The sequence below is a fragment of the Macadamia integrifolia genome, chromosome 5, assembly GCF_013358625.1.
Source record: "Macadamia integrifolia cultivar HAES 741 chromosome 5, SCU_Mint_v3, whole genome shotgun sequence".
NCBI classification, from domain to species: domain Eukaryota; kingdom Viridiplantae; phylum Streptophyta; class Magnoliopsida; order Proteales; family Proteaceae; genus Macadamia; species Macadamia integrifolia.
Genome location: NC_056561.1, coordinates 13781929 through 13792083, shown reverse-complemented (window position 1 = coordinate 13792083; position 10155 = coordinate 13781929). Strand labels below are relative to the sequence as shown.

The following is a 10155-nucleotide window of genomic DNA, read 5'->3' as shown; positions in this document are numbered from 1 at the left end:
TCAAAAAATATAAGATTTGAACTGCCTGCTTAAACCAACCACTGCTCTACACATTTTTCCTGCAAAAACTTAAGCAAGACAAGCAAGAACAATTTGCAGAGAACTTTCAACATTGATTAGATGCATTCCATAATCCAGTATGTATGCAATTTTCTTATAAGGTCCCTTATAAAACCTTGTAATTTCAACCCCCCCATTGACTGAAACATGGAAAAAATAAAAACAGAGAGCAAAGGCGCCAGATATCTGGGAAGAGAACTTTTGTAAGCTTTTGCTGAAAGAGAGAATACATGGTACAAAATCTAACTTTACATATACATGATTATGCCATGGTGCCATGGTAGGCAGGGCTCCACAGCAAAGGTGAAAATTAGTAAAGCATACCATGACCATGATGAAACTCATAATTTACAGATGATATGAAAGCCGGTATTCTAACTCCGCATCTTTTTTCTTTGATTACCCTCTTTATCCTGTAGAAAACAAAAGACAAACAATTACTTAAAAGTAATTGTGGCTGCAACAAGAGGATACATTTTTGAGAAATAAATGTAATATGTAACATGGTGATGGTATCCACTCAGACAGCCACTTGGCAAAGGGATATAAGACATCATAGTAAAAAAAAGATAGGGTGGGTGGTGGAGAGAGGCAATTAAGCATTGCAAATTATGCACTACTTTTTTACAATATACACAATCAAGAATGGTCATATCATATGATTATGGGAAATATGGATGGTAAGCATGATGAAATTAAGTTTTAAAGCACCTATCTTGCTCTCTCTACCTTTTTTTTTCTTTTCTTTTTTTCTGGGGTGGGGTGATGAGTAACAAAATTAATAGCAAAGCGAATAGGCGGGATTGCTACAACCATATGTTGTTGTTGTACAAGCCTGCCTGTCAAGGTTCGGTTCTACTACCTAAAAGGATGCAGCTATTAGGGGGAGGAAACCTTCCCGCTCATAAGTCAGACCCTCCCCAAAGCTGGTCGATGTGGGATTGAGGGGGGAGGAGTTATAGTATGTGATATTCTCCCCCACTCAATCCTTGCACCCTCGCCACGGAGACCCACACTGCAGTGCCCTGCTCAATCCCTGAAGGCCCTTGTCAGGGGACACACGCTGCCCCCACATCCACAATCTCTGATCAGGCTCTGATACCATATGTCATGGCAGAGTCCAACCACCTCAAAAGATGCACTTCCCACTCATAAGCCCAAGACCCTCCCCAAAGCTGGCCAATGTGGGATTAGGGAGGGAGTTTGATTCAGCAATGCACCGCTTTAATGACAGGATTAATTATTTTTTTATTTCTTGGCAATGACGAATAGAGATTTCAAACCCCAATGCAAGCACTCCGCATACAAGAAAGTAATAAAAATGCCGAAGAGAGAGAGAGAGAGAGAGTCTTTATACCCCTTCATCTAGTACAAAATCTTCAGGGGAAGCTACTGTAGACTCTGATCTGCACTTTGCATGAACAATTGGACCCAGCTGAGATCTATCCATGCCTGCTGTTGATCCATCAGGTGCATTTAAATAGACAGCCCCTTTATACATCCATTCCTCAGTCTCGTCGCTATAAAAGTCGTCAAAAGGCTCCCCGCACAATTCACACACATTCTGATTCTCATCAGCAGGAACAGCCATTTCTTCATCAACCCTTTTTTCCACAACAGCTTCAGTAGGCAAAAACCCAGGAACTGCATCAGTTCCCAATGCCTCTGCACCACTGAGCCACACACTAGTACTCACAAACCACTTGCGAGAGGGTTTCTGCTTACGGTTTTTAGATATCCGATTCTTGGTCACATGCCAATCCATGTGACTACTGTGTTCCTCTTGACATTTGAAACGCACACCACATGTTGTGCACTGTCTTGGAAGATCAGCATATAAAGCCTTTATCGCAGATTCATGCCGAACCTTGAGAAGATCCGGATTGAAGTCAACTCCAACAGAATCCTGAAAGAATGGGTTGCTTGTGTGAGATACAATGTTAAAATGCATAATCAAGAATGAAACTTGAAAAAAACAAAAAATAGAAGGAACATCATTAAGCGAGGTACCTCCACTGAAGCCGAAGTTGTCAATGAAATCAAACCCTGAGCCATGAGAGAACTAATGAGACCAGAGAATGGACTTCCAGTTGGTGCCTGCATTCCAATAGGGCCCACATTTTGAGGCATGGGTCCCATTTGTGATGAGGTAGGAGGAGGACCAGGAGGTAAAGGAGGCAAGGATCCACCCTGCAAATGGAATGAGTTATTGTATATACTAGGTATAGTTACAGAGGAAGAAACCCCAGGCATTGGATTGGACAAAATTGAACTCATAACGGGGCCATGCCCTTGTGGAATTTGTCCCTGATTCAAGGATTGTGTCATTAAATGAGATGAGACCTGAGGAGCAGCAGAGGGAACAAAACTTTCCCCAGCATCCTGAGGCTGAACTAATTGCAGCTGTCGCACTGAAGCTTCTCCCTGGTTTTTCTGATTCAATGAAATCAATCCAACCTGCCGATTGGGCCATTGCACCAGCTTGCTTGAACTATGTGTTTTCCTTTCAAAAGCATCCACCTGCTGCCCAGGCAACATGGAAGATTTGTTTGGAATTTGATTCAGGATTGGCTTGTTAACATCCATTACATCAAATGGACTCTTAATTTGCTTCTGTTGTGGAAGAATAGGGGGCAAAGGAAGTGGATGAGATCTAGGCACATTAACTGGAGGCCAAGGAAATTGTCCCAGGGGAGGCGAATGAGGCTTTTGTCCCAGATGCTTTTCCAGCGTTGACATTGGCATCATAGGTGACACAAGATCCACGTTCGAAGAATCTGGGCTCGAAGAACCCATTCTTGACATTGCACTAGAGAATCTTTGAAATTGTCCCTCAGTATCTGGAAAATTTTCAATCTGAAGTCCCAGTTTCTGACCAGCTGACATAGCCATTCCACCTGCTGGGTACGACATCTGACCAGTTCTTGCTCTTGTGTTTGGGTCCAGGTTTGGTTGTAAGGACCGAGGGAAGTGATGAGGTAAACTCCAAGGCTCCCGAGGATAGTGAGAACTTGGAATCCGAGTGGATTCATTTCGAGTTCCTGGACCACTCAGAGGCTTCTTACTCATGGATCCATGTCCAAACTGCAAAAAAGATATTCAGACTTTCAACAGCAGTGGCAGACAAAGAAAAAGAAGAAAGTGCAAATGAGAGAAAATAAAAATAATAATAACAGGGATAGTGCTATGTAATGATAAAGATAATGACAATGATAATGATAATGATAAAGGCAATGATAATGACAATGACTATAATAATGATGATGATGATGATAACAAGAAATCCAAAAGAGAAAAGAAGTATCCATTACACATCTTCCAAAAGCAAAAGATATAAGTTCTTCCATGCTGAAACTTCCAAAGCAATAAAAAAACATTTTAGACTCAGAGAACAATTTGAAATGCAAACCAAGAGTTCAGTCACAAAATCTCAAATTTTGAAATAACACAATCGATTAATAGAACTCAATTATACACAACTTATGACATCACCTTGCAAATTCACAATACTAAATAGAGAACATCTCTGCAAATATTATATTCATTACAGATTCTTAAAGTATGCAACACCAAGATCTGATGAATTATGCTTAGACTACCAAACAAGTTCAAGAGCCATACACCAAGGGCAGAAACTCCATCTTCAGCATTGTCATCCTTTGCTAGCTGACCCCGACTAGGCCAATTACCCATTCTGTAATCATGTTCCAAGCTTGCAGCACCTGATCTTCCTAAACCAGCTCTTCCGTTGAAGCTATCTAGAGGAGGATTATGTGGCATCAGATCATTACTCCTACTACGGTCTGCTAAAGTTGGGCTCATATCTTCCCAAACATACTCTTCTTCTTCATTATTCTGCCATCTTTTATCCGTTTTAATGCTTAGACCATTTACATCAATCCGGCCAATGTTCAGAGGCTTCTCAGTCAGTGTATTTTTCCCTCCGTAATTTCCATAAGCATCAATTAGAGCTCTTGGACTTTGCTGATCAGGTCCATTACTGAGGTATGCACTAGAATTTTCTACCTGCTGATAATTGTCAGTAGACCAACGTTTCCACCAGTCAGTCCTCTCCCCATCCCCATTCTTCCCATCACTCTTTCTGCCAAGCCTGGAATCAATTCCAAAATGAGATGGAGAAGCCCTTTCAACAACCCTTCCTGGTGAAGTATCAGTTGTGAACCTATCAGCCAATGGCGATAAGGATCTAGGATGCCCAATTCTTGAAGGAGAAGAGGACCTTGTAAGTCTATTTTTTGAAGGGTGTAGTCTGTCTATCCCACCAACAGATGATGTACGAACAGCACCCTGAGGAGATCCTAATTTCTGGGTTCCCAGGACATCTGAATGATCAATATCATATTCATCATACCCAATGGCAGGCTTCTGTCCATATATCTGTAGACTTGATGAACCCCCTCCTGAATGTCGAGTATCCTGCAAGGATAACCAAATAAATCAGTTCTTCTATGGGTATATTATGATAAATCACACAATTAGATGTCAATAGATATGGCAAAAATAACATATAAGAAATCCTTTGAAAGGGCAAACCAAGAAAGCAATGCCCAGAAGAAAAGAAAGCATGAATATGAATGGGTTTGAGCCATGTGCGTTATGAAGGGACAAGCATAGGGTCAACTAATTTGTAGGTTCAATTTTTTACAACATATTCACACAGCGAACTGGTGGCTGGTAAGGAAAGGCCTGAGATTGTGCACATGAAATTTCAGAGAAGCTTCAGACCATCCTGTTGGGCTTGTTGAAGCACTTCTCTCTGGCCTTTCTCCTTCGAAGGCTGTCATATGTACTGTATTATGACTGCAATCTGTTTCATGCATCCGCAAGGACAGACCATTGTTTGCAACTCAGAGCACTTAAAAATGTGAACTGCAAGTCGCTTCCCAAATAGCCTACTCAGATATTGCAATGCACCACTTCAGCCCACTTACCCATCAAAAAACTGCTGCTGCTCAATTATCCAGAGAAATTTCAACTCATTTAATTGAATGAAAGGGACAACTTAGGTCCCTAAATGGTAGATCTTGGTAAACAATAAATGGTAACCGACAATAGCTCTGCACTTAAGACACTGTCTGAAACCAGAAACTAAATCTGTTTGTGCATCAATTTAATTCACGGACAACATCACAATAAAATTGTTATGTTTAAAAATTAAAATATCCAACATAATACACCACATCTTTTAAAGAAATGGCCAAGGATAATCAACATTTTGAAACTTAAAAAAGGTGAAATCTCAAAATTTTCAAAATCAAGTCAGAGCTTAAAAACAATTGATAGGATCAAGCAAGTAACTGTGTACACCCATCAAACCACCCAAGTTAACCTCATACAATGGTCTTACTACTTTTAACTGAGATACACTGAAAGGAAATATAATCAAAATAATACCATCTAGAAATTCTACTACATGTACCCCAAAAAAAAATATTTAATACCTTCTGCAGGCCATTCTGCAAACCACTGATAAACATGCATGCAAAATGTTATATTCTTATGATAACAAAAGAAACTACATTTAGAAAACAAGGAAAAATGATTGATAAACTTGGGGACGGGGCATGATGGCAACTTTCTTTTCTTTTTGAAAAGGCAAACAATCAAAGTCATAATATTTTCCTCCTTATCCTTTGTTTTTGAATATAGAAATAATTCACTAATAGAGATCAGCAGAAAATGATAGAGTAGAGGCAAGAAACTGAGGGGGTTTTTTTTCTTTTTTTTTTTTTTTTTTGGGAGAGAGAGTGCTACCCAGAACAAAAAGAAAATCCCCTCTATGCACAAGTCCTATTATAGCCTTATAGGTTTATCTGGCACATTTGCCCCCTTATTGGCCAATCTAAGCATGCAAGAGAAGGCTGACGCAGCAAAGGAGAAATATGAAAGGATAAAGAAAAGAGGCATCCGCCAGGGCACCACGATTCTGATGGAGAATTATTTTATGTTGCTTTCCTTTTATTTAATTATGGTTCAGTTTGGGTTAGCCAGCTGGCCCAAGTTAAGTCAAGTTAGTTGTCTTTCTTAAGAACCAACTGGTTTCCTTTTTGTTTAGTTTCTATTTTCAGTTTTAGAAAGTACTGTTTTAGGAGTTTATTACAGGTTTCCTTTTAGGGAACCTGTTACTATGTAATCCCCCACCCCCCAATAGTCATTATAGATAAAGAAGAGTAGGCCCATAAAGCTCCCACAATTTTACACACAAACAAGAATGGCTGCTGCTATGGTTTTCTCTGCTGAGAACTACTCATGTGTCTGATCTAGGCTGTGGACCTGGTGCAAGATCTGGCTGACTCATTGCAGTGTGACGCCCAAGAGGTCCTCTTCTTCAAGATATCTTCTTCTTTAAGGATTCCTCTTCTCTTTCCCAGCTTCCTCAAGTATTCTACCGCTGATTAGCGAACCAGATATTCACAATCCCACTTCTGTCCAGAATCTCGAAACTTTTTATTTTGGTTGCTGGTAGCCTGAGGCCCTGAAGCAGTTTCAGCCATTAGAATTGGCCGAAACTTGGCTCGAGTCTTCCTCCCATGATCCCATCTGGACCCCCATTCTTCCAGCCATCTGAAAGATATTGAAAATCTCCTAGATCCAGTTTTTTGGTGCTTTTCTCAGGCTATCTCTGAAATCGATAGGAATTTCTTGGCCTGATCAGATCTCAGTGATTTAGTGCATGTCTGATGGATCATGTGAACTTTATCTCATTCCTTGATAATCTCTCTTTGATCATCTACTGATCTGACCTAAGAAGCCCTAGCTAGTTGAAATCGATAGCTTGCTGTAGCTTTGTCTGAATTTTTTCTAGTCTGATGTCCTGCGCAATTGTTGGGCTGGTTTATGGTTGTTCTTTGATTAAAAAAAATCCTGCAGTTATGAGCTGGTTTTACCTGTCAACCTAGTTCTACATTAAGTGGTATATCTAGAGATTCTAGACAAGCAAAGAAGACTGAAATTGTTTTTTTCATATGGTTAATGATGCAGATAAGTCACTTAATGGGCTTATTTTATTGCAAATAAGCCTTGGATTGGGTTATGTATGTGTTGGGTCATTGATCATATGCGTTTTCTTTGTAATGGGCCACTTTAATGGGCCTAAAATATGGGTAGAAAGTAGGAAAACGGGATTTAATTCATTAGCTTAGTTAAAGTCCTATTTTGAGTCCATTTCCTTTATTATTTCAGTTTTTAGTCAGTTTAGGCTTCCCTATTAGTGAATGACTAGATAGTCAGCTACTCCATGTTGGAGTTCTAGTCTAGTCCTATTTGGAGTCCAACCCCTATGATGTAATGTCTAGTCCTACTTGGAATCTAACTCCTAGTTAGCTTATAACTGCTAGTCTGCTCTCTTTATATGGAGGAGCTAATGTAATCTAATTTCTCAAATTTGAAAAATGATGAATTGAGTTAATGTTTGAAAACCTTAGGATTGTGCGTGTGAGTTCTCTTCCCCCTTCTCAACCCTCCATCAAATTCTCTTTCTTTTCTTTATTCTCTTATTTCTGTTTTGTTCACACTATTTGTCCCTAAATCTGATTTTATTTGAATTTAGTAAAGATCCTACCTGGGATTGGATCACTTGTGATTCGATCTTACATTAGTTAAACCTTTAATGTCCTTGCTACAACCAAATGCCCATAAAAGTACCATCATAGTCCCCCCTCCCATCAGATCATCACCACATCACAAAGACATCACTTTGACACATTATTAAATTTTTATTTTTGGATGAATTGGACACATTAAACTTATTTCTATGGGGCGTTGGTGCTCCACACTGATAAAATGTATGGAGATTTGTCCTAATGTAGCAAAGAAACATACTCAGAAAGGGCACAACCTTAATTTGATACCAATCCTAGAAGTGGGGAAAAACTCAATAGGGCATATCAAATACAAAGGTTTTCATAGCTTAAAAAAAGGGAAAAAAACCATGACCGCCTCTGTTCTCCGCACCCAGACATATGAGGCGAGCTGTGAAAAGATGCCCCTGCCACCGACAGCCCACCCCATGTGTCTAGGTGTGGGAGAACCAAGCGGATAGGGTTCTCACACACCCAAAAAAATACACGCAAACCTTAACATAATGAAAAGCACTAAAATTGGGTTTTATATTGTTTCTCTTAAAGGAAAAGAGATAAACCTACCTTTGACTTATTCCTCTTCTCTAAAGCAATGTAAATACAAAAATGAGAAATGATATGATGGAGGGAAGAAGGGGAAGAAGGGGAAGAAAACCCTGAATAAACTCAGAGTTGTTGGGAGAAGAGAAGAATCACACAAAGGGGGAGGGGGAAGAAGGTCTCACGACCAAGCAAACCACAAGGTTTCAACTAATTAATTAATTCATCATTCAAAATCTATTTAATACTTGTGTTACATGCCTTTATATAATAAACTGAAATTAAAACTTACCTAATAAAATCTAAAATTAAATTAACAACTCCTAATTTGCTTCCTAAATTCTAACTAATGAAATTAGAAACAGAATAAAACTTAAATTGAAAACTCCCTAATTGACTATTAACTAACCAAATTAAAAGATTGCAAATAATCCCCAAATAAATAAAATCCTAAAGATCCTAATGAATCCAAAATTTCAATCGGACTTGGTTCATCTCGGTTGAGATTGCCTGAAGGGTCAACCCGGTTCAGCAGCATCAATTTTGCATCAACTCCCCTGATGTTGAAAAAAACTCATCCACGAGTTTTAAAGAATGATAACAATAAAAACTCACGAACGGGGGTGAAGTGCTCGTCGTCTGCATCGCGAAAAAAATCCATGATGTGAAGAATTGGAGGTGCATTCAAGTCCAGAAAATATGGGAAAAAATGAATTCATGATGGTCAACAACTGGCACTGCATTGATGTCCTTCATTACTTGATCCACAATTTTCTCACTTTCCATTGTCATCACATGTTCCACAATAGGACGGTCTTCCACTTGTATTAATGCCTCTTGTTCATCTTGTGGTTGTACTGCAGGTATCACTTTATTTGACTTAACCAATTCATAAAGATCAAATTTTCGACGCATGTCGTAAGCCTAGAGGGTGTACACATTGTTGTTACGATCAAGAATACCGTCCCGTTTTTCCAACCAACCGCGACCTAATTTAATGATGCGTTGAGGAAAGTCAAACACTTCACAAAAAGCACCATCATAATGAGGAACAGAAAATTCAACAAATACATTATCTTCCGACTCAAAAATAATCTGATTGGTCTCTGATAACATATCCACCACGGATCTGGAGACAAAATTGTCAATTAGTCGCTCATCAATTAATAATTTAGCCGATTTTCCATTGGGCAAGCGAACTCTAAACTTGAACAAAGAAGATTCCATGACCAATCTTGTGTCGGAATTGCTAAGGCCCTCACAAAAACAAGACACCAACTCTAATAATCAAGTGGGTGGCAAAATTGTAAATATTTGGAATTTAAAATCAAAAGAGCAAAAGGCATAGGTAACATATAAGGTGGGAGGGGGCAGACTTGGAACTTACGTTAAAATAAGGATAGGAGTGACTTAGGAAAAAAGAAGGGGGCAATATGGGGAAGAGAAATTAAAAAGGTTTTTTAATAACAAAGGGAAGATAAGCCTTGTTTCAACCTGCAGCAACAAAACCAGCAATAGTATTACATTGGTTTAGACAAGAGAACTCCTTCGACCAGCCAACAATGAACCTGAGATTTCAAGAGGAGAGTAGCAACTCCTATCCCTAATGGAAGCAAGCACTATTAATCCCAATAGATTGCTACTGAGGGTTAAGATATTCAGCAACTCAGAACCTGGCGGACAGATTTAGGACATCTTGGTTACAGGTCTGGTTCACAAGGTTGGAGGAATTCGAAGGTATGATCTTCTGGGGTTTGGTTCTCTATAGGATGGGAAACAAACACACCAGATCTGAGAAAGCAATAGGAATAGACAAGGGAGATCAACGCAGCCTTTTCAGACTCTTGTTATTGCCAAAACAGAACAGATTAGACACCAAGCGAGAAAAAAAAAAGAGAAACAAGAGGAATCACAGGAAAAGAAGGGATAGGGGTGGGTGAGCGATGGGTTTTTT

The 10155-nt window shown here is 39.4% G+C and overlaps 1 protein-coding gene across 4 annotated transcripts in view; it reads right to left on the bottom strand.

The window, feature by feature from the left end:
- Positions 1-245: 245 nt before the first annotated feature.
- The window catches only part of LOC122079329 (polyadenylation and cleavage factor homolog 4-like), a 20211-nt gene continuing 10301 nt past the window's right edge, over positions 246-10155 (bottom strand). For 2 of the 4 annotated variants that reach the window (XM_042645708.1, XM_042645711.1), the window contains 4 exons: positions 3682-4497; positions 2071-3144; positions 1418-1966; positions 246-473 (listed from right to left, as the gene is read on the bottom strand). In XM_042645708.1, the coding sequence (XP_042501642.1) occupies positions 435-473; positions 1418-1966; positions 2071-3144; positions 3682-4497 (2478 nt within the window). In that variant the 3' untranslated portion in view covers positions 246-434. The remainder of the gene's footprint in view (positions 474-1417; positions 1967-2070; positions 3145-3681; positions 4498-10155) is intronic. The other 2 variants (XM_042645710.1, XM_042645709.1) reach the window with 2 other exon arrangements.